Genomic DNA, 23,977 nt, shown 5'->3' on the forward strand with positions numbered 1-23,977 from the left:
AATTTTTTTACTTTTTGTAGAGATAAGGTTTCACCATATTGCCCAGGCTGCTCCGGAACTCCTATGCTCAAGCAATCTGCCTGCCTTGGCTTCCCAAAGTACTGGGATTACAGGCGTGAGCCACTGTGCCAACTTTGAAATTCCTAATAATTTTTGTTACCCTGAGACAGAGTCTTGCTCTGTCACCCAGGCTGGAGTGCAGTGGCATGATCTCGGCTCACTGCAACCTCTGCCTCCTGGGTTCAAGCATGAATTTATGTTTTGAAAGTGTGTCCCCATATCCAAAGGAGTGCAACATTAAATATCAAATAAAAGAATACCATGACAGGTTGAGAAATTGTAGAAAACAAAAACAAAAAAAAGCTTTGTTCTTTTTTTTTTTTTTTTTGAGACAAGGTCTCATTCTGTCACCCAGACTGGAGTGTAGTGGCTCGATCATAACTCACTGCAGCCTGAAATTCCTGGGCTCAAATTATCCCTGCCTTGCCTCAGCCTCCTGAGTATCTGGGAGTACAGTACACACCACTATGCCCAACTAAAGTTTTTTAGTTTTTGTAGAGACAGGTTCTCCCCTGTGTTGTCCAGGCCGGTCTTGAACTCCTGGCTTTACATGACCTTCCCGCCTCATCGTCCCAAAGCACTGGGGTTACAGACATGAGCCACCGTGCCCAGCTTGTTTCTGCTTTTGAACAAGGGGTCCTGCATTTTCATTTTGCAGCAGGTCTTGCAAATTATGTAACCATTCCTCATCCCAGGACAAGATACTGGCCAGGTGTGGTGGCTCATGCCTGTAATCCCAGCACTTTGGGAGGTTGAGGTAGGCAGATTGCCCGAGCTCAGGAGTTCAAGACCACCCTGGGCAACATGGTGAAACCCCCGTCTCTACTAAAATACGAAAACATTTAGCCGGGCGTGGTGGTGCACACCTGTAGTCCCAGCTACTCAGGAGGCTGAGGCAGGAGAATCGCTTGAGCCCGGGAGGCGGAGGTTGCAGTGGGCTGAGATTGTGTCACTGCACTCCAGCTTGGGTTACAGAGTGAGACTCCGTCTCAAAAATAAAAAAAGATACCGAAGGCCCCTTCTCCAAAGACCACCTGCTTTATGGTGGTCTTTGGAGAAGGGGCCTTCAGTATTTCCTTAGGCAGTTTCCTTGAGTGATAGAAACAGCTCGGTTTTCCCCGTGGAGACAGCATTCCTGTGTGCACCCTCTCTGGTCCCTTCTGCCCAATTCCCTAGGTCTCTAGGAAGGGATGATGGGATGGGATGGGCATGAGGGTGAGGAAGAAGCATGAAGGCGCTTATCAATAACAGATGTCAACAGGTGGTTTATTGATATCAGGTGGTTTATTGATATTGAAACTCCATGCCCCTTTCACCACAGACCACCTGTTGGCCATAAGGCTATGGTGCCAGCGATCTCTCCCACTAACAGAGCTGGCCAGGTCCCAGGGCCTAGCAAACCTCCCAGAGTGGTCTCTAGGTATGGAGGACCCCAGAAAGGGGAAGGGGCTGTGATTGAAGGGATGCTACTCTCTGATTAACCGACAGTATGACCGTCACATTAGGGTCAGCTACACTGCAGGGCTGGGGTGTGTGGATATCTGTGCTGGGGTCTGGGCTCTGTGGAGAGATGTGTAGGGGTAATGAGAAATTGATCAGCAATGAGAGGTGGACTCTGAGCCACCTCCTTGACCCTGAATCATTCAAGCGAGGAGCAGAGGAGCTCTTGACTGGGGGATGGGGATGTGAGGATCCCCAGGGCCTCAGAAGTTGTTATCAATGTTCCAGACATCCCCGCTAAGCGCATTGGCTGCCCCTTGCAGCGTCCAGGTGAGCAGGGCTAGCTGACGCCGGAAGCGGCTCTCCTGGAAGCCAGTGGAGGAGGTGGCCCCGGGGGTCCCAGAGCTGTTGGAGCGCAGCAGCCGCAGGTGGTCCAGCAGGGCGCCCAGCGTGTGGTCTCCACGGCCCATGAAGATGTGGCGGAACGGGGAGTCGGCTGGCGACACGTACTGGGAAAGGAAGTAGAACTCCACCTGCGCAGAGAGGGGGATCAGGTCAGGGTTGGGGGCTCTGGCTCGGGAGCAAAGGCCCGAGTCACCCTTCCTGCCAGCCAGTCTTTTTGTTTGTTTGTTTTCTTTTTGTGTTTGTTTTTTGTTTGTTCGTTTGTTTTGAGATGGAGTCTCGCTCTGTCTCCCAGGCTGGAGTGCAGTGGCACAATCTCGGCTCACTGCAACCTCCGCCTTCAGTGTTCAAGCGATTCTCCTGCCTCAGCCTCCAGAGTAGCTGGGATTACAGGCACCCGCCACGACGCCCGGCTAATTTTTGTATTTTGAGTAGAGACGGGGTTTCTCCGTGTTGGCCAGGCTGGTCTCGAACTCCTAACCTGAAGTGATCCGCCCGCCTTGGCCTCCCAAAGTGCTGGGATTACAGGTGTGAGCCACCGCGCTAGGCCTCCCCTTCTATCTCTAGAACCCCTAAGCCTGCATGTAGTTCTCCCGAGTCTTCCTTCCTCACCCATTCAGTGAATGCTCAAAGCCTCAAAGAACAATCTATTGCCCTGCTATTCCTCTTCTTAACACCACACCTCCCCACACCGAGTCATTCTCCACCTCCACCAATGTCCACAGCCCAGAGACAAAGGTCAAGGGGACAGTCCAGTCCTCATGAAAAGCCTGGCTTTCCTCCCTCTGACGCAGCTGCTGTTCCATCTTTCCTGAGACGGCCTTGCTACTGACCTAATCTCCTCCCTCCTTTCTGCCAGCCTCTCCTAGTTTCCTAGCCTCTCCTAGCCCCGTCTCTGGTTTGTTCTGCTTCCACCCGTGGGCAGGTCTCAAAGTTCCACCTCCCTCTTCTCTGTACCTATTAAATTATCATTGCCTGGGCACCGCCCCAGTAAAATCAGAATCTCTAGGGGGTGATCTCAGATGCTCACATCTTTTATTTTTAGAGACAGGGTCTCACTGTCACCCAGGCTGGAGTGCAGTGGTGCAATCACAGCTCACTGCAACCCAAACCCCAGAGGTCAAGTGATCTTCCCGCCTTAGCCTCCTGAGTAGTTGGGAGTGCAGGCACGTGCCACCATACCCAGCTGATTTTCAGATGCTCACATCTTTTTAAGGCCTCCATCATTCACTCACAGAGCTCATCTGTGCCCCTGATGTCAACCAGGACCTCTGTGGGGACAGATGCCAAATCTCCCCACCCAATGACCCACTGGAATCCTGCCCTCCAGCCATCTGGACCTCCCCACTGGGTTTGGGAGCACCTGGACATATCAGTACCGATCTCTTCCCAAACCTGGGCGTTGGGCCCACACTCATGCGGCCCGTGGCTTTCTGCAGGTGTCAAGCTGTCACCCTCAAAGGGGAGTGAGCATGGGGTGAGCACAGGCTTTGAAGGTAGACTACCTGGCCTCCAATTTCGGCTCTTCCACTTACTAACTATATGATTTCAGGTAAGTTTCTTAGCCTCTCCTAGCCCCAGTTTCTGGATATAATACTAGCAACCTCAGCGCTGGGGGAAGCAAATGAAATAAATCCTCTAGCATGTGGTAACCTTCTACTATGGTAACTGCAGCCAGGCACAGTGGCTCATGCCTGTAATCCCAGCACTTTCAGAGGCTGAGGCGGGTGGATCATCTGAGGTCAGGAGTTTGAGACCAGCCTGGCCAACATGGCAAAACCCTGTCTCTACTACAAATACAAAAAATTTAGCCAGGTATGCTGATGTGTCCCTGTAATCCCAGCTAGTCAGGAGGCTGAGGCACAAGAATAGCCTGAACCCGAGAGGCGGAGGTTGCAGTGAGCCAAGATCGTGCCACTGCCCTCCAGCCTGGGTGACAGAGCAAGACTCTGTCTCAGAAAACAAAACCAAACAAACAAACAAACAGGCCGGGCACAGTGGCTGATGCCTGTAATCCTAGCACTTTGGGAGGCCAAGGTGGGTAGATCATGAGGTCAAGAGATCGACCATCCTGGCCAACATGGTGAAACCCCGTCTCTACTAAAAATACAAAAATTAGCTGGGTGTAGTGGCACATGCCTGTTGTCCCAGCTACTCAGAAGGCTGAGGCAGGAGAATAGCTTGAACCCGGGAGGCGGAGGTTGCAGCGAGCCGAGATCGTGCCGCTGCACTCCAGTCTGGTGACAGAGTGAGACTCCGTCTCAAAAAACAAACAAAAACAAATGGCAACTGCTATTTTATTATTCTTCTATTCTAAGACAACTATTATTATTATTCTCCTCCTCTTCCCTCAACATCAAATCTGTCAATTTCTCCTTCTAAACACCTGACATCGGTCCAGTCCCCACCTATGAGCATTTGCTCCCACCTGCCACTCTCAAGACATTTGCAATCTGACCAAAATCACTCCTAAAAACTCCACTTTGTTGTCCAGCATGGTGGCTCCTGCCTGTAATCCCAGCACTTTGGGAGGCCAAGGTAGGAGGATTACTTGAGCTCAGGAGTTTGAGACCAGCTTGGGCAATGTATGGAAACCCTCATCTCTACAAAAATAAAAATAAAAAATTAGTCGGGTGTGGTGGTGTGCACCTATAGTCCCAGCTACTCAGGAGGCCAAGGTGGGAGGATCACTTGAGCCCAGGGGTTCAATACCAGTCTGGGCAACACAGTGAGACCTCATTTCAAAAACAAAAACTCCCAGCCGGGCGCAGTAGCTCACGCCTGTAATCCTAGCACTTTGGGAGGCTGAGGTGAGCAGATCACTTGATGTCAGGAGTTCAAGACCAGCCTGGCCAACATGATGAAACCCCTTCTCTACCAAAAAAAAAAAAAAAAAAAAAAAAAAATTAGGCATGGTTGTGCGCGCCTGTAGTCCCAGCTACTCGGGAGGCAGAAGTGGGAGAATCACTTGAACCTGACAGGCAGAGGTTGCAGTGAGCCGGGATCGCACCACTGCACTCCAGTCTGGGTGACATTAAGACACTGTCTCCAAAAAATAAAGAAAGAAAAATAAATAAAAATTAAAACTCCCCTTTGCTCACATCACCTCTCTGCTCAAAAACCTCTCTAATTTCCTTGATGCTAAGACCCTTAACATCCAAACTTCTAATCCTGGTGTTCGAGGCTCCCCACAGTTGATCGATAACACCACATTTGGTGGTCCCCTCCCCTCTGCCTCTCCATGGGGCCCCTGTTCTGGCTCTGCTAGTCCACACCCCGCTTCCAAGTAAAACCAGACTGATTTCACTGCCACACCCGAATTCTGGTCTCTCCACCCTGAAATGTCCTCTTTACTTTGCATCAATCCACATCCTGCCTGTTCTTCAAGATCCAAGTCACAGTCTAAAGCCAAGGTCAGCAAACTTTTTCTGTGAAATGCCAGATAGTAAATATTTTAGATTTTGCAGGCCATGGTGCTTTTATTGCAGCTACTTAACGTTGCTGCTATTACACAAAAGTAGCCATAGACAGCGTGAAAACCAATAAGCATGGCTGTTTCAATAAAACTTTATTTACAAAAACAGGGAGCAGAGGCTCACGCCTGTAATCCCAGCACCTTGGGAAGCTGAGGTGGGAGAGTCGCTTGAGCCCAGGATTTTGAGACAAGCCCGGACAATATAGTGAGATCCCATCTCTACAAAAAATTTTAAAAATTAGCGGAGTGTGGTAGTGTGTCCTTGTAGTCCCAGCTACTCAGGAGGCTGAGGTGAGGTGAGAGGATTGCTTGAGCCCGGGAGGTGGAGGTTGCCGTGAGCCCAGATCATGCTACTGCACTCCAGCCTGGGCAACAGAGCGAGACCCTGTCTCAGAAAAAAAACAAAAAAAAAAACAAGCGGCAGTTTGAATTTGGCCATTGGGCAGTAGTTCACCAACCCCTGGTCTAGAGCCATAAAATTCACTGGGTCTGGCCCAATCCTGTATTGCAGGCTCTGAAGTCCTGAGTCCTTCCCTCTCCATCCCTGAGCCTGAGTCATGCATCTTTTTCTTTTTCTTTTTCTTGAGATGGAGTTTCGCTCTTGTTGCCCAGGCTGGAGTGCAATGGCGTGCTCTCGGCTCACTGCAACCTCCATCTCCCAGGCTCAAGTGATTCTCCTGCCTCAGCCTCCTGAGTAGCTGGGATTACAGGTGTGTGCCACCACGCCCAGCTAATTTTGTATTTTTAGTAGAGACGGGGTTTCTCCATGTTGGTCAGGCTGGTCTCGAACTCCTGACCCCAGGTGATCCGCCCACCTCAGCCTCCCAAAGTGCTGAGATTACAGGCGTAAGCCACCGCGCCTGGCCTAAGTCATGCATCTTACACGCAGGTCCCTTTTATCCCTGGTGGGGACAGGGGTATGGCAACTTTGAAAGGTGGGTGTCTTTTTGTCTTCTGGATGCTGACACAGCTGAGGTTAAACCAAGATCTGTGAATGAGAATGAACCATACCCAACCTATTGCCTCACCCCAGGGTCACCCCTGTCCCAGTAGAGGAGGCAAAGGTTAAAGAAGAATGAATGGAGAAAGAGATATAAGAAGGAGAGGAGAAGGCCAGGTTCAGTAGCTCACGCCTGTAACCCCAGCAATTTGGGAGGCCGAGGCAGGAGGATCACTTGAGGCCAGGAGTTTGAGACCAGCCTGGGCAACATGGTAAAACCCTGTCTCTACAAAAAATAGAAAAATTTAGCCGGGCGTCATGGCACGTGCCTGTACTCCCAGCTACTAGGGAGGCTGAGGTGGGAGGATCACTTGAGCCCAGGAGTTGGAGGTTGCAGTGAGCAGAGATGGTGCCACTGCATTCTAGTCTGGGCAAGGGAGAACGAGCAAGAGCAATAGGTTTGTAAATGGCCAAGGGGGACAGGCAGAGGGCACAAGCAGGAAAATGCAAGGAGGAGAGATAACATGAGCCTCCAAGGGGTAGCCATGCTCGCTCTGAAAACCGTGAGTGCGTGTGCACAAGTGGCTCTGTGTACACTGCAGTTCCCAGCTCACCCCACACTCATTGAGGATGATCCTGTTTACTATTTTGCCCTGCAGACCTTTCCCCATGGCCACAGTCCCTACTCACCCATTTCTTGACATCACAGGGTTGAGGGGTTGAGTTCTTGGAGTAAGAAAATGGAAGGAAGTGGAGGAGTTGGAACTGGAGGTGGGGTGTGGGCTGCAAAGGATTCAAAGCTAAGCAGAAGGGATTGGTGAGGGAATAAGCTCTTGTTTAACTTTCACGTGACACCTCCTCCAGGCAGCCTTTCTGGATTTCACCCATTTCATTATCAGAAGGAAAACAGCTCTCTTACTCTGAATATCTTTAGCCTTCTGCACTTCCCAGCCTGTAACCTCGTATTGTGGACCAGTGTGGACATGCTTTTTCTTTCCAGAAGGGTCGAGGAGGCAGTGGGAGCTATAGGAGGGGAGTCAGCGGGGAGGGGTGGGGGAGGGTGGATTGTCCCAGTTCTGCCAGGCGTAAACCATGCGACTGTGGCCAAGAGGCTGGCCCTCCCTGTCCATTTCATCACTTTGATCGCTCGGGTCCTCCAGCCTGACCGATCTATGAGCACTGCGTGTCCAGGACTGGGAAGAGAGCATCCAGAGGACCGGGACTGTGTAGGCGGGGAGAGAGAGGAGCGCGCAGACGGGGCCAGGTCCAGGAGGTGGAGCCCCAGGGGAGGGGCGGGACACTGGGGGCGGGGCGAGGAGGGCGGGGCCTCACCCGCATTATGCGCACGTTGTACATGCGTGTCAGTCGCTCGTCTCTCTCCTCCGAGCTGTAGATCTCCTGCCGCAGCTTTTCCGCCGCCCGGATGTAGTCCCCCCGCGCCGAGTACACCCACTGCAGGGTCAGCCCGCGGGCCTGGGGAGGGGGAGGCGCGGGCTGGCGCTGGCGGCAGGAGCCAGGACCCCCGCCTAGCATGGGGACAAGGACCCCCGCCTAGCATGGGGAAGGGGGCTGGGACCCCTGGCCTGGCAGGAGGGAGGAGGTAGACGAGAACAGAGTGCTGGAGGCAGGATGAAGGGAGTGGGGAGAAGATCCTGCACCTGCCAGGTTGGGCGAGGGCACATGCTGGGGGCTGGGAGACTGGAGGCAGGGGGTTAATGGCCTGAATTGCCAGAGAGGACCTAGACCCCAGGGAATGCAGAGAGAAGGGGCTGGACCCCCTGGCCTGGGCAGTGCCTCCCACTCCCAGAGACCAAGAGCGGGGTGGGCCTCTTGAACCTTGAGGTCCCCAGAGAACTCGTTGAGGTTCCCGATGTGCCTGAGGACGACGTCCCCGTAGCAGCCGAAGTCGAGGGGCAGCAGGCGATCGTGGCTGAGCCGGATGAGGAGCTGCCCTGCGAGCTGGGCCACGGCCTGGGCCACGGCGGGCAGGCGGCCTTGCAGCACCTTATGCAGGTTCTCATAAGTGTCCTCCTTTGTGTGCAGGAACGGGTAGGCCTGGTCGTCCTGCCAGGACAGGGTGGACGCTGGGGCAGAGGCAGACAGGCTGAAGGACTAGCGCTGTGTCTGGGGCAGGGGGAGGACGTCTCACCTCCATAAAGGAGAACTCGACGGCAGGGACTCCCACAAAGGCCGTGAAGGAATAGGCACTGCTGTCCATGGGTAGGGGCCGGATCCTGGGGGCAGGCGGGTTGGAGCGATCTGTGGGTTCAGGCTCCCCCACATCCCTCCCCAGCTCTCCCTACCCCCCCAACTTACACCTCAGCATCCCAGCTGGGATTGGTGAACACCACCTGTTCATAGAGAGTCTGCCCACTGTGGTTGGGAGAATCCACCTGGGGGTGGGGGAAGGGCACTGATCAGGCTCTGCTCCTCCCCGCAACCTACTCCCCTTCACCCCCTATTCCTGGGGTGCTCTTGCCTGCTTCAGGACACTCTCAATGAGACTTGTCAGAAGGGGGCTGGTCTTGGCATGAAACTTGTCATCCCCTGGAAAAAGGGGAGGGGAGGGATGCCAGGCTCAGGGCTCAGCCCCAGAGGCAAGGGTGGACCCCAGGGGGCCAGGTGGTGGCACTGCCCCAGCTCACCCAGCACTGCGTTGTCCAGGCTCACGTACACTACGGCTTTGAGGTGCAGCACGCTGAGGTAGCCCTGTGGGTGGGTGACCAGTGTGGAGTGGGAACCCCCCACCCCCACCTCTCCCCAATGCCTAACGACCTGCCCGGGACCCCGTATCACCTCTAGCCACTCCGTGGAGCCCACGCTTCCAAAGTCACCACCGTCCCAGCTGATGAAGAGGAGACTTCTGCGGGGCCGGAAGCCTGGGGGCAGAGGGGAAGGAGGACAGGCTTAGCAGGGGCCAAGCAAAGACCCTCCCCTTGTCTTCTTCTGTCCTGGTCCCCCAGGGTCTCTGTTTCTCTGTCTCTCTCTCTGAGACAGGATCTCACTCTCTTGCCCAGGCTGGAATGCAGTGGTGCAATCATGGCTCAATGTAGCCTTGACCTCTCAGGTTCAAGTCATCCTCTTGCCTCAGCCTCCCAAGTAGCTGGGATTACAGGCATGCACCACTAAGTCCAGCCAATTTTTAAAAAACTTTTGTAGAGATGCAGTCTCCCTATGTTGCCCAGGCTGGTTTTGAATTCCTGGTCTCCAGCGATTCTCCTGTGTTGGCCTCCCAAAGTGCTGGGATTACAGGCATGAGCCATCACGTCCAGCCCAACATGCTTAATCTTGACACAGACCCATGGACTATGATTATCATTCATGTCACTTTTTTTCTTTTCTTTTCTTTCTTTTTTTTAGATGGAGGCTCATTCTGTTGCCCAGGCTGGAGTGCAGTGGTGCGATCTTGGCTTACTGCAAACTCCGCCTCCCAGGTTCAAGCGATTCTCCTGCCTCAGCCTCCCTAGTAGCTGGGATTACAGGCGCCCTCCACCACGCCTGGCTAATTTTTGTATTTTTAGTAGAGGGTTTCACCATGTTGGCTAGGCTGGTCTCGAACTCCTGACCTCAGGTGATCCATCTGCCTCGGCCTCCCAAAGTGCTGGGACTACAGGCGTGAGCTACCGCACCCGGCCTCACTTTCATTTTTAGGTGACGAAATAGAGGTGAAGTGACTGGCCCAGGGCCACTCAGGTACAATGTGGATGCCGAGGTCCAAGTGACCACTGGCCAGTCTGTGTCCCTCACTGCCTCTCTGCCGTATCCTCCTCGGGCCACAGGCCCACCGCTGCCTAGCCCAGGCCCAGGCCCTGGCCCTGACCTTACCGTTGCTCACCATGGAGGAAAAGGTCCGCACCAGCTCCAGGAGTATAGCCGTCCCCACAGCGGATTTAGCTGCTCCTGGGCCCCATGCATCCCTCTGGGCCCCGATGACAACGTAGTGATCTGGGGAGGGGATGTTTGGGACCCACTTCTAACACTGCACCCTGCACCCTGGGGGCATCCTCCATCTGCCTGTGTCTCTCAGCCCATCACAATTCCGGCAACCCTAGCCCTGCAGTCCCTCCAGTCCCTAAAGAGGGCGCCCCTCCCCACTTGGCCCTTCCTGGATGGTGTGCTCCTTCAGCTGGGTGCCTGCGGTCATTCTGGACTTACAAGGTTTCTGTCACCCAGGCTGGAGTGTGCAGTGGTGTGATCATAGCTCACTGCAGCTTCAAACTCCCTGGCTCAAGCCATCCTCCTGCCTGAGCCTCCCAAGTAGCTGGGACCACAGATGTGTGCCACCATGCTCGGCTAATTTCTTTTACTTATTTATTTATTTATTTATTTAATTTATTTTTTGGAGTCTCGCTCTGTTGCCCAGGCTGGAGTGCAGTGGCACGATCTTGGCTCACGGCAAGCTCCACCTCCCGGGTTCACGCCATTCTCCTGCCTCAGCCTCCTGAGTAGCTGGGAGTACAGGCGCCTGCCACCATGCCCAGCTAATTTTTTTGTATTTTTAGTAGACAGGGTTTCACCATGTTAGCCAGGATGGTCTCGATCTCCTGACCTCATGATCCGCCCACCTCGGCCTTCCAAAGTGCTGGGATTACAGGCGTGAGCCACCGCACCCGGCCAATTTCTCTTATTTTTAAATTTTTTGTGAAGTCTTGGCTTTGTTGCCCCATCTGTCAATTACCTATTTTAATTCTCCACCGCCATCCACATCTAGCTATGCTTGAAAGGGCCATCTATGCTTCTATCTAATCTGATCTGATCTTTCATGCTTGAGCCTTCCTTCCTTCCTTCCTTCCTTCCTTCCTTCCTTCCTTCCTTCCTTTCTCTTTCTTTTTTTCTTTCTCTTTCTCTCTTTCTTTCTTTCTCTTTTTTTTCTTTTTCTTGAGACAAAGTCTTGCTCTGTTGCCCAGGCTGGAGTGCAATGGCACAATCTCGGCTCACAGCAGCCTCCACCTCCTGGGTTCAAGTGATTCTCCTGTCCGAGCCTCGGGAATAGCTGGAATTACAGATGCATGCCACCGGGCCCAGCTAATGTTCGTATTTTTAGTAGAGACGGGGTTTCACCATGTTAGCCAAGCTGGTCTCAAACTCCTGACCTCAAGTGATCCACCTGCCTGGGCCTCCCAAAGTGCTGGGATTACAGGCGTGAGCCACCACACCCGGCCCATGCTTGAGTTTCTATTGCAACATCATCCAACTTAGGCTTACTCACTTCCAGTGCTGGGGAGCTCACTACTGGGCAACAACCCCCATTCCATCACTAGACAGGCTGGAAGGTGAGGTCTGTTCACTGCTGCCACCATCAGACCCAGTTCAGCCTCAACTTGCCAGCTTCCCTCCTCTGGGCACCACTCCTGTCCCCTCTTGGGGCCTCCTGCACCAGCCCCCTATCTTGCCAGGGTATATGGGCAGAAATTCCCCCAGCCCACCACCAGCTGTGAGTGATACTGGACACACAGCATACCTGGCTCTGTGCGGCCTTCGATGCAGCCGAAGATGTTGTTGATGGGGGTGGAGGTCCTGTGATTGTTGACCACTAGCCGCAGTCGTGGCCCAGGGCCCAGGTGATAAGGGGAGCCTAGGAGGCTCCCCTGCCATTCTTGGGGGGCCACAGGGCCTTTGAGCTTCCTGGAGAGGCAGAAAGGGGGAAGTTGTAGAGAGACCCAGAAGAGTCCAAATCACTCTTTTCCTTATTTCTTTCCCTCCCACCCTTTCTGGCTCCAGATCGCTGCCTCTGGACACTGCCTGGGTAGGGCAGTGCAGTCAGGGCTGCCTTGGATGGTTCTCAGCTGAGGTAGGTGTGCAATCCAGTGGGAACTTTAGTTGCCAGACAGTAGACCCTGGAGAAAGGCTGTGTCCATCCAGAAGAGTCACTTTTTTTTTTTTAAGAGTCAGGGTCCCGGCCAGGCATGGTGGCTCACACCTGTAATCCCAGCATTTTGGGAGGCCGAGATGGGCGGATCACTAGGTCAGGAGTTCGAGACCAGTCTGGCCAACATGGTGAAACCCTCTACTAAAAATACAAAAATTAGCCGGGCGTGGTGGGGGGGCACCTGTAATCCTAGATACTCTGGAGTCTGAGGCAGAAGAATCACTTGAACCCGGGAGGTGGAGAGGTTGCAGTGAGCCAAGATTGCACCACTGCACTCCAGCCTGGAAGACAGAGCAAGACTCCATCTCAAAAAAAAAAAAAAGGTCAGGGTCTCTCTGTCTCCCAGGCTGGAGGGCTGGAGTGCAGTGGTGTAGTCATGGCTCACTGCAGGCTTAAACAAGAGTCACCTTTTTCTAGTTCACCCACAATCACCCTGTGGCCTCGCTGCAGCCTCCCTCTCTCTGCTTCCTCCTCTCCTGGTCCCCAACACTCCCCTCACCTCAGCAGGCGGGAGGCAATGTCTGCACTGATGGGCTGGACTGGGATGCTGGGAAGGCCTGATGATGCAACTGGAGGGAACTGGGTTTGATTGAAGGAAGGGAAGCCAGGTGTGTAGGGGTCTCCAGTTCCCAGGTGCACCTGCAGGGAAAGGGGTGCCCATGCAAAGCTGCGAGCTGGGCTTCCAGGAAAAACGAAAAACGTGCCAGCCCCATTCTGAGCAAGAAGGTGTGGCCTCGGGACCTGGGAACAGCATGGCCAGCCTCCCCAGACTCACATGTCCATACACTGCCTGCTGGCTGGACAGGCTTGGCTTGGGTGGGTCCTGGGAGAAGTCCGCTGGCTCTGGGTATATGAGCACTCCTTGAGCCCCGAAGTCCTGAGCATTGGTCACCTGGGGAGGAAGGTGACTAGAGGACTCCTCCCAGAAAAAAACCCGATTCATAAGGGCAGGAGAAACCAGGAAATGGCAAGGCCTTTGCTTGCAACTGTCCATCCCACGGAGAGGATGTGGGGGCACTACCTGGCCTGTGTCTTCCCAACCTCAGCAGCTCCTAGGCAGCCCTCAAACCCCACCGGGCTCCAGGGTACCCCATGTTTCTGTTCCCTTCCCCATCTGATTTCCCCCAACCCCCAATTTGTTCCCAGCCAACATTTTCTTTTTTCCTTCTGATTCAATTCCCAGACCAGCCAACATTTTCCTTCCTTCCTTCCTCCCTCCCTCCCTCCCTTCTCTGTTTCTCTCTCTTTTTTTTTTTTCTTTTTGAGACAGAGTCTCTCTTGCCCAGGCTGGAGTGCAGTGGCGCGATCATAGCTCACTGCAGCCTGGCACTCCTGGGCTCAAGCGATCCTCCCACCCGAGCCTCCGGAGTAGCTGGGACCACATGCATGTGCCACCAGCCCAGCTAACTAAAAAAAAAAAAGAACCTTTTTTTTTTTTTTTTTTTTTTTTTTTTTTAGTAGAGAGGGGGTTCTCACCGTGTTGCCTTGAATTCCTGGCCTCAAGCGATCCTCCTGTCTTGGCCTCCTAAAGTGCTGGGATTGCAGGTGGGAACCATCGTGCCCAGCTTATATTTTCTTACCATCCATCCACATGGTTCTTTCCTGTCTCCCTCTCACAGCACCCTGAACGATTCTCACCGGCAGTCCGACCCTCCGGTTCCCGGGCTCAAGCCCTCCCTCTGTCCAGGGACACTTACCTTCTGGGCGAAGCTGATCACCCCCACGCGCACCAGCAGCAGGCGGCCCACTGGGTCCACGCCCCTGGCCCGCAGGTCCTGCAGGTCTTTGGGCCGCCCGTAGTGGGCGTACACCAGCTCTCCCTGGGGACACGAGGACGGTGAGGCGCGCTCCCCGCGTCCCTCCTTCGAGACCCAGGAAAGGGCTCGTGCCGCGCCCCATCCTAGGAGCGGGCAGGGGGTGCTCACCGTGACGTTGCCGATGGCGCTGTAGGGGCAGTAGACGTCAGGGTCCTCCAGCGGCAGCTGCTCTCCGACCTTCCCGGCCTCATCGACCCAGTGCAGGGTGTTGGGGTGAGCCCTGGGGAGCGGGGCTGGTGAGCGCCCCGAGCCGCGTCCCCCTCCCCGCGCGCTCCCCGCCCGCGCGCGCACTCACGGGTCCGGGAATTGCAGCCCCACGTAGTGCGTGTCGGTCCACACGTGGTCCAGCTTCTGGCGGGAGAGCGCCGCGCGAATGTCCTGAGTCAGAGCGGCCATCCCGGCCGAGCCTGCCACCCGTTCCCGAAGGCTGGTTTGCCTAAGCGGGGAGAGGTGGGGACTTTTCTGGGCGCCCGGAGGAGAGGGAGGGAAGAGGGAAGGATGCCAGAGACGTGGGGTCGCCAGGGGCAGGGGCGGCGAGGGGTTCCTGAGTTTAGGAAAAGAGCGCTCCCCGCGGACGCTTTTTTTTTTTTTTTTTGAGACGGAGTGTCGCTCTGTCGCCTAGGCTGGAGTGCAGTGGACCAGTCTCGGCTCTCTGCAACCTCCGCCTTCCTGGTTCAAGCCATTTTCCTGCCTCGGCCTCCCTCGTATCAGGGATTACAGGCACGTGCCATCACGCCCGGCTAATTTTTGTATTTTTAGTAGAGACGGGTTTCACCATGTTGACCAGGTTGGTCTCAAACTCCTGATCTCAGGTGATCTGCCCGCCTCGGCCTCCCAAAGTGCTGGTATTACAGGCGCGAGCCGCAGTGCAGGGCCCTCCGCGGACCCATTTTCTCCCATCACCACCAGGGCGGCGCCGGAGACTCTCAGGACCTCCCTCTGCTTAAAACCTGACTTCCCATAGCTGGGGGTCTCCCCATCATCCTGTAGGTTCTTCCTGGCTCAAGCCAAACTCTCTCCCCCAACCTCGTTCCTCCCGACGTCAACACACACACACACACACACACACACACACACACACACACACACACACACACGGCACCCACTTTCCTTCGAAAGAGCTAACTGGGCAGGCAGCAGACCCTCCTCATCTCCCCCATCCTCCACGTGGGCCTCATGGAGACACTTTACACCAAGGTACTCAGGGTAATCACCGGTTCCTGGGCTCAAGCCATCCTCCCGCCTCAGCCTCCTGAGCAGCTGGGACTACAGGTGTACGCCACCAACCGCTGATTTTTAAAAATTTTTTGTAGACAAGAAGTCTCGCTGTGTTTTCCAAGCTGGTCTTGAACTCCTGGCCTCAAGCGATCCTCCCAAAGTGCTGGGACTACAGGCATGAACCATGACGACCCGCCCCATATGTGTATTTAAAGGTACACATCAAAAGCGTGAGATAAGGTGCTTATGGGGAGGGGAGTGGGGAGGATCACTCAGGGATGAGGCAGGAAAATTCAATTCAAAACAGTTAAAGTAGCCAGTAAGGCCCTTTAGGGCCTGAGCTACATCCACCTCACCGGCCACATGGACCGTCTTTCCCTTCCTCCAAGAGGCCACCATCTTCACATTTCAGACCCTTCGCAAGTGGTGAATCTCAGCCTGAATGTTTTTCCACAGTCTCTTTGCCTGGCAAATTACTCATCTTGGCAGTTTAGACTCGTCAGTTCCTCAAGGAAGCCTTCCCTGAACTGCAATCTAAATCAGGATCCTGGTTATAGTCTTTCTTTACACACTTTTCTTTTCTTTTTTCTTTCTTTCTTTCTTTCTTTTTTTTTTTTTTTTTTTTGAGACGGAGTCTCGCTCTGTCGCCCATGCTGGTGTGTAGTCGTGCAATCTCAGCTCACTGCAACCTCTGCCTCCTGGGTACAAGTGATTCTCCTGCCTCAGCCTCCTGAGTAGCTAGGACCACAGGCGCCTACCACCACACTCAGCTAGTTTTGTATTTTTTTAGTAGAGACAGGGTTTCGGCATGTCGGCTAGGCTGGTCTCAAACTCCTGGCCTCAGGCAATCAGCCCACCTTCACCTCCCAAAATGCTGGGATTACAGGTATGAGCCATGGCGCCCGGCCCCTTTTCTTTTCTTTTTTTGGAGATAGGGTCTCACTCTGTCACCCAGCCTGGAGTGCAGCGGCATGACCATAGCTCACTGCAACCTTCAGCTCCTAAGCTCAAGCCATCCTCCTGCCTCAGCCTCCTGAATAGCCGGGACTCTAGGCATGCACCACCATACTGGGCTAATTTTTTATTTTTCTTTTTTTAAAAAAAATTATTATTATTATTATTATTATTATTATTATTATTTTTGACATGGAGTTTCACTCTTGTTGCCCAAGCTGGAATGCAATGGTGCAATCTTGGCTCACTGCAACCTCCACCTCCCAGGTTCAAACAATTCTCCTGCCTCAGCCTCCCAAGTAGCTGGGATTATAGGTGCCCGCCAACATGCCCAGCTAATTTTTTTTGTATTTTTAGTAGAGCCTAAAAAGGGTTAAACAGTGTTTCACCGTGTTGGCCAGGCTGGTCTCGAACTCCTGTCCTCAGGAGATCCACCTGCCTTGGTCTCCCAAAGTGCTGGGATTACAGGTGTGAGCCACCGTGCCTGGTCAAATTATTATTATTTTTTTAAGAGACAGGATCTCTCTATGTTGCCCAGGCTGGTCTCAAACTGGGCTCAAGAGATCCTCCCACCTCAGCCTCCCAAAGTGCTGGGCTCACAGGTGTGAGCCACCACACTGAGCCTCACATCCTTTGCTTTTCTTTCAAAGCAATGATTCCAGTCATAATTATGTAGTCGTGAATGATTGTTAGTTTAGTATTGGTTTTCTCCAGTGGATTGTAAGCACCATGAGAACAAAGTTAGACTGTTTTAGTCTCTATCTCACCACCACCTGCTTAGCTTAGTACCTGCCACATAGTAGATGCCCCAAAATACTTGTTGGATAAATGAATTAATTACTTCATCATTGTCACCTCCAGTCCAGGCACTCCACTTCCCTGGTCACACCCTGCATCTTTTTTTTTTTTTTTTTTTTTGAGATGGAGTCTTGCTCTGTTGCACAGGCTGGAGTGCATTGGTGCGATCTCAGCTCACTGCAACCTCCGCCTCCCGGGTTCAAGTGATTCTCCTGCCTCAGCCTCCCGAGTAGCTGGGATTACAGGCATGCACCATCACACCCAGTTAATTTTTGTATTTTTAGTAGAGACAGGATTTCACCATGTTGGCCAGGCTGGTCTCAAACTCCTGACCTCAGATGATCCACCTGCCTTGACCTCCCAAAGTGCTGGGATTACAGGCGTGAGCCACTGTGCCTGGCCCGTATCCTGCATCTTGTCATTACCCGCACTCCATCTCTGGAATACTTATCCATTGAGGATCTACTGAACATCTAGTAAGTGCCAGGCATTGTGGTAGGTGCTGGAGACTCTGAGATAGACAGGACATATTGTATCAGGAAGTTTTCAAGGATCCAGAATCCTACTCTCTGAGTAGACCCTGTCAGGTTCCAACTCCCCCAGTTATCCTCGCTGTACCTGCTCTTCAACCCCATTGAACATGAAAAATGTCCTATAGCTTCACATCTATCATCTCCCCCCACTTTCTCTTCCCTCTCCATCCCACCCAGAGCCATGTTTCACTCTTGTTGCCCAGGCTGGAGTGCAATGGCCCGATCTCGGCTCACTGCAACATCCTTGCTCTCTCCCCAAAACTGCTACTTTTGCCTCAGTGCCACACCCCGCTTCTAGACCTGTCAAACTATCTACCTGCTCAGCCTGTACCCAGACGACCAAATACTGCTCAAAAAAATAAAAGTAGCCCTGAACAGGCTGGGCACCATGGCTTACGCCTGTAATCCAAGAAATTTGGGAGGCCAAGGTAGGAGGATTGCTTGAGCCCAGGAGTTCGAAACCAGCCTGGCCAACATGATGAAACCCTGTCCCTAAAAAAAATACATAAATTGCCGGGCGCAGTGGCTCACACCTGTAATCCCAGCACTTTGGGAGGCCGAGGTGGGTGGATCTCCTGAGGTCAGGAGTTCGAGACCAGACTGACCAACATGGAGAAACTCCATCTCCACTAAAAATACAAAATTAGCTGGGTGTCGTGGCGCATGACTGTAATCCCAGCTACTCGGGGGGCTGAGGCAGGAGAATCGCTTGAACCCGGGAGGCGGAGTTTGCAGTGAGCCAAGATCGTGCCATTGCTCTCCAGCCTGGGCAACAAGAGTGAAACTCTGTCTCACAAAAAAAAAGAAAAAAACAACAAACAAACAAACAAAAAAACCATAAATTAGCTGGGCGTGGTGGCTCACGCCTGTAGTCCCAGCTACTTGGGAAGCTGAGGCACAAAAATCACCTGAAGCCGGGAGGCGGAGGTTACAGTGAGCTAAGATCATGCCACTGTACTCCAGCTTGGGCAACAGAGTGAGAATTGGTTGCAAATATATAAAAATAAATAAATCCTGTCCCTAAATAATAATAATAATTTTGAAAAAAGAAAAATGAAAAATTAGCTGGGCGTGGTGGCCCCTCCCTGTAGACCCAGCTACTCAGGAGGCTGAGATGGGAGAATCACCTGAGCTTGGGAAATCGAGGCTGCAGTGAGCCCAGATTGCACCACTGCATTCTAGCCTAGGTGACAGAGCAAGGCCCTGTCTCAAAAAAAAATTAATGTAATTTAATTTTTTTTTTTTTGAGATGGAGTTTCACTCTTGTTGCCCAGGCTGGAGTGCAATGGCGCGACGTTGACTCACCGCAACCTCCACCTCCTGGGTTTAAGCGATTCTCCTGCTTCAGCCTCCCGAGTAGCTGGGATTACAGGCATGCGCCACTACGCCCGGCTAATTTTGTATTTGTTTTGTTTTTTTGAGACACAGTCTTGCTCTGTCGCCCAGGCTGGAGTGCAGTGGTGTGATCTCGGCTCACTGCAAGCTCCGCCTCCCAGGTTCATGCCATTCTCCTGCCTCAGCCTCCCAAGTAGCTGGGACTATAGGTGCCCGCCACCACGCCCAGCTAATTTTTTGTGTTTTTAGTAGAGACGGGGTTTCACCATGTTAGCCAGGATAGTCTCGATCTCCTGACCTCATGATCTGCCCACCTCGGCCTCCCAAAGTGCTGGGATTACAGGTGTGAGCCACCATGCCTGGCCTGTAATTTAATTTAAAAGCCCTGAGCAGGCTGGGTGCGGTACCTCATTCCTATAATCCCAGCATTTTGGGAGGCTGAGGTGGGAGGATTGTTTGAGGCCAGTAGTTTGAGACCATCCTGGGCAACATAGGGAGACCTCGTTTCTACTAAAAAAAATTAAAAATTAGGCTGGGCATGGTGGCTCATGCCTGTAATCCCTGCACTTTGGGAGGCCGAGGTGGGTGGATCATCTGAGGTCAGGAGTTTGAGACCAGTCTGCCCAACATGGTGAAACCCCATCTCTACTAAAAATACAAAAAATTGGTTGGGTGTGGTGGCGGGCACCTGTGATCCCAGCTACTCGGGAGGCTAAGGCAGGAGAATTGCTTGAACCTGGGAGGTGGAGGTTGCCATGAGCTGAGATTCGCACCACTGCACTCCAGCCTGGGCAACAGTGAAACTCTGTCTCAAAAAAAGTAAAAAAAAAAAAAAAATAGCCAGGCATAGTGGCACACATCTGTAGTCCTAGCTACTTGAAAGGCTAAGGTGGGAGGATCACTTGGGTCCAGGAGTTGGAGGCTGCAGTGAGCTATCATCTCGGCACTGTCTGGGTGACAGTGAGGCCCTATCTCAAAAAAATAAAGCCCTGAACATTGTTGATTCCACAGACTCAAGGTCTTTCAGCAGGTGAACCCAGCAACATATCAAAAGAGTAATCATACACCTTGATCAAGGTTAGCGTTGAGCTCAGGAAGATAAGGAAATCTATTAACACAAATTACTATATAAACATTAAAGAAGAGGCTGGGTGCTGTGGCTCATGCCTGTAATCCCAGTGCTTTGGGAAGCCGAAGCGCTTTGGCAGATCGCTTGAGCTTACGAGTTGGAGACCAACCTGGGCAACATGGCAAAACCCTGTCTCTACTAAAAAATACAAAAATTAATCAAGCGTGATGGCACGCACCTGTAATCCCAGCTACTCAGGAGGCTGAGGCATGAGAATCGCGTGAACCTGGGAGGCGGAGGCTGCAGTGAGCCAAGATTGCACCACTGCACTCCAGCCTGGGTGATAAGAGGGAGACTCCATCTCAAAAAATCAATCAATCAATAAAAGTCTCAGTGAGCTAGGAGTGAAAGGAAACTTCCTTAATTCAATTTTAAAAAGCTGTCTGGAGCACAGCAAAGTTCATTGTTAATGGCAAAGTATTATAAAAGCATTGCTATTAAAGTCAGGAAATAGGCAAGGATACCTACTGCCACTGTTACCTTAAATTAATGTCCTCTCAAATGCAATGAGAAATGAAAAAAAAAAAAAAAACGTAGAAGGTATAAGCATTGGAAAAGAGAATCTCCATCTCCTACTATCTGTAGCTTAGCTGATTACCTACTTAGAAAACCCAGGCGAATCCACTGAAAAATTACTCCCGTCCCAAAAGAGGGCTATAGGTGGACCTAGCTTCTGGATTTGCACCCACAAATGCATTTGCTTACTTGTTTTTCTTTTTTTCTTTTCTTTTTTTTTTTTTGAGATGGAGTCTCGCTCTGTTGACCAGGCTGAAGTGCAGTGGCGTGATCTCGGCTCAATGCATGCTCCACCTCCTGGGTTCACGCCATTCTCCTGCCTCAGCCTCCCGAATAGCTGGGACTAGAGGCGCCCGCCACCATGCCTGGCTAATATTTTGTGTTTTTAGTACAGACGGGGTTTCACCGTCTTAGCCAAGATGGTCTCGATATCCTGACCTAGTGATCTGCCCACCTCCGCCTCCCAAAGTGCTGGGATTACAGGCCTGAGCCACCGCACCCTGCCGTTATTTTGTTTTTGAAACAGGGTCCTGCTCTGTCTCCCAGGCTGGAGTGCAGTGGCATAATCTCGGCTCACTGCAACCTCCGCCTCCCCGGCTCAGGCAATCCTCCCCTGTCAAGCTCCCAAGTAACTGGGACTACAGGCACTCGCCATCATCCCCAGCTAATTTTTGTATTTTCTTTGGTAGAGACGGGGTTTCGTCGTATTGCCCAGGCTTGCTTGCTTGGTTTTCTGATTCCCTAGAATGCGGCTTCTCAGAACCCCTCAGCGCTCCCTGCTCCAAATCTAGGCTCCTGGGTGAGGCATTCAAGGCTTTTCTGGGTCTGTCCAGTCTGATACTGGATGCTGCACCCCTCTGATCTCAGACAGTCAGCTCCCTCACCTCCCAAATATGCCACCCTCAGAGCCTCAGTCCCCTGGAACCTCAGCTCCGAATGCCTGCCATCCTTCCCAGGACCGCTGAACAGGGGGGCCAGGAAGGCAGATGGGAGGACTCAGGAGGGGGACCCAGACACCAGAGGCCTGGGCCAGGAGGCAGGGAGGCCCAGTCTGAGCGGATGAGGGGAGGGACACTCGAGAACAGGATGGGGCAGGGTCATCCCTACCTGATGGTGTCCTCCAGGCACCCCTCCCCCAGGAACTGCAGGAACATGGCCTGGAGGTCGCTCCAGTAGAGTCTGCCCTGGTGGAAATCCAGGTCAGGCTCATAGTTGACATCCTCACTGACCACCAACACAGAGTCTCCGCACGCCTGGCAGGACCCTCGGAAGGCGACGTAGCCCAGTAGGAAGGCTGGCGGGTGGCAAGATGGGGATTCTCTTTGTGCCCACCTCTGGACCCCAGAAATCTCCCCCAGCCCAAGCCCTTCACTTCTGGGGAGGGGGACGGCTCTCACCCCCAGTGAAGATCAGCAGGGCCGTCAGGACCAGGTAGGGGGCAGCCCTCCGTCCTGCTGCCGCCCAGGGAATGAGGTTTGGCTGCCTGGGTCTAGAGCCCAGGGGCTCAGGGCCCCTCAGCTCCATGGGGCAGAAGTGGGCCAATGTCTCCGCCCCCTCCTCCCCGTCTTCCTCTTCCTCCTCCAGGTGCCCTTTCCGGGGGCCTTCCACACGCTGGTAGACGGTCTGAGAGGATCTTGGGGACAGTTGTTGCTGTGCAGGCGAGGTGGGCATGAGATTGGGGCAAGAGGCCTGGGGGGTGGGGAGGCATCTGGCAATAATGAGGTCAGTGACTTGGGGGTGTCAAATGAGCATGGTGGTTGGGGCGTGGGGGAGGGGCAGGGGTGGGAAGAAGCGAGGTCAGGACACGGTCCAGGAGGGGCCAGCCTCAGGGGCTTGGGAGGGGGCTGAGGGACTTAGAGAGAAGGCCTAAGGGGTCTTCCCAATCCCACTAGTCTTACCGCTCTCTGGAATAGACCCCAAAGCCGCTCCATGCTTGTGTCCCCTCCTGAAGCCTGCAGGCTGTCCCCCAGCGATAAACCGATAAACCGTTTGTGGGAGCCCTAGGAGGGCCCCTTATCAGTCCTGGCAGGCAGCCTGAACCAAGGCTGCTCCTCACCACCCCCAAGGGTGGGGGCACAGTCCTGGCCTCAGTCCAGCCTTCCAGACGTGGCCCCCGGGTCCAGGCCAGAGCACAAGGGGTTGTGCTCTCCCCTGCCAGTCTCTCCACAGCCCCACGCCTGCCTCCTCCCTGCAAAACAATCAATTTTTTTACCTTGGGGCGGACTTTGGCCTCCTAGTTCCCATCAGGGGTGGGGGAAGGGGGCCGATAGTGGGGGAGGGCAGAGACATGGATGCCCCCTCCCCTCTCCTGCTTTTACCCCTCCCTGGATCCTAGGGACCCCTTCCTAAGCCCTGCCATGCCCAGGTGGAAGATTCACCCCTAAGACATCTGCCCCTTCCTCATCTGGCCTTCAGAGTCCCCCAGTGCCCGGGTCCTGTGACATATCAGCTGTCCTCCCTGTCCTGACACTTGCCCCAGTGGCATTCTAAGCTGGAGGCACCACAGTGGTGTGACTTGGGGGTCTGGTCTGGTGGTGTGCATGTGTGTCTCTTTTGAAAGGTTGTTCTCAGACTCCTGCTGGCTGCTGGAGAAGGAGGGGCACAGGTGGGAGCACATGGTCAGATGAGACCAGCGAGAGCTCCCAGATGGGGGTCCTGGGGTCAGGGATATGTGGGTCAGTGGGGAGGAGTGATCAGAGTCCCCGCCAAGGTGTGGGCAGAGCTGGGTGACCCTGGACAAGTCATGGTCCTCCCTGGGCACCGGCCCCTGTTTAGTCACCAAAGGACTTGGATCACATGGGTTTCTACCTCTTTGGGTTCTGAGGCTGATGAAAGGCCAGTTAGCCTCACCCCAGAAACATGTCACAGGCATAAACTGCTAAACAGGCAGGGGGCGCAGGTCCCCAAACCCTTCCGAGGGCCCCAAGACAAGTAGCTCTGAAGAGGAGGGCTCAGGGTCCCACCAAGTTTCCCTTTCGGGTCTCCCCTGGGCAACATCAGCTCCTACTCAGGTCCAGAGAAGTTCCGAGCTGCTGGGATGCACCAGCGCCCTAGTCCCCGCCCCATGTCTGTCACCACCAAGAGCCCCAGGAAGGAAGGCATAGCGCATCTCACCTGAGCGCAGGTCCTGGGGTGCTCAGGCGTGCTGCTCCCCTGAGACCTGAGGCCTACGCTGAGGCCCCGCCCACCAGACCTCACCTCCTGTTCCGCCCATCCAGGCTTCACCTCCTGCTCCACCCACCTCCTGCCACACTCACCCCAGGCCGCGCCCCTCCACTGCACCCTGCAGCCCCTCCCACCTCCCACCACAACTGTTAGCCCCCAGCAACTCCCCCCACCCCCGGTCCTCGTCATGTGGCCCTCCCTGGGTCACAACCCCTAGGAAACCTGAGGAATCCATGGCCCCTGGGGCTGTGTCCCAGCGCCCACTGTGGGATCGGCATGGGTGTAGAAGTGAGACTCCCTCCCCTCACCTCCCTCCAGACCTCTGT

At 53.7% G+C, this 23,977-nt stretch overlaps 1 protein-coding gene across 3 annotated transcripts; it reads right to left on the reverse strand.

Moving 5' to 3' along the window:
• Positions 1-1,251: 1,251 nt before the first annotated feature.
• Positions 1,252-23,755, reverse strand: TFR2 (transferrin receptor 2). 3 transcript variants are annotated; one of them, XM_055115237.2, is made up of 19 exons: positions 22,385-23,755; positions 21,884-22,136; positions 21,594-21,780; positions 14,299-14,439; positions 14,112-14,223; positions 13,884-14,006; positions 13,663-13,719; positions 12,962-13,078; positions 12,686-12,825; positions 11,779-11,942; positions 10,143-10,262; positions 9,114-9,196; positions 8,963-9,026; positions 8,797-8,864; positions 8,634-8,710; positions 8,467-8,551; positions 8,154-8,381; positions 7,650-7,790; positions 1,253-2,033 (listed from the first exon to the last, which is right to left on the reverse strand). In XM_055115237.2, exons 1-19 carry the CDS (start codon positions 22,415-22,417, stop codon positions 1,764-1,766), a joined length of 2,463 nt encoding a protein of 820 aa, XP_054971212.1. In that variant the 5' UTR covers positions 22,418-23,755; the 3' UTR covers positions 1,253-1,763. The 3 variants fall into 3 exon arrangements, with proteins under 3 accessions (XP_054971214.1, XP_054971212.1, XP_054971213.1); XM_055115239.2 differs by lacking the exon at positions 10,143-10,262 and having other exon boundaries at positions 1,252-2,033; XM_055115238.2 differs by lacking the exon at positions 13,663-13,719 and having other exon boundaries at positions 1,256-2,033; positions 22,385-23,754.
• Between the last annotated feature and the right edge of the window lie 222 nt (positions 23,756-23,977).

Source organism: Pan paniscus, chromosome 6, assembly GCF_029289425.2.
Source record: "Pan paniscus chromosome 6, NHGRI_mPanPan1-v2.0_pri, whole genome shotgun sequence".
Lineage (NCBI taxonomy): Eukaryota > Metazoa > Chordata > Mammalia > Primates > Hominidae > Pan > Pan paniscus.

Bases quoted from the DNA above. Each gene is read 5' to 3' on its own strand.
- TFR2 (XM_055115237.2), bottom strand. From the start codon at position 22,417: ATGGAGCGGCTTTGGGGTCTATTCCAGAGAGCG. The intron at 14,440-21,593 runs GTAGGGATGACC...CTCCCCGCTTAG, and splicing joins TGCCTGGAGGACACCATCAG to GCAAACCAGCCTTCGGGAAC. The intron at 8,382-8,466 runs GTGAGACGTCCT...CTGTCCTGGCAG, and splicing joins TCGAGTTCTCCTTTATGGAG to GACGACCAGGCCTACCCGTT.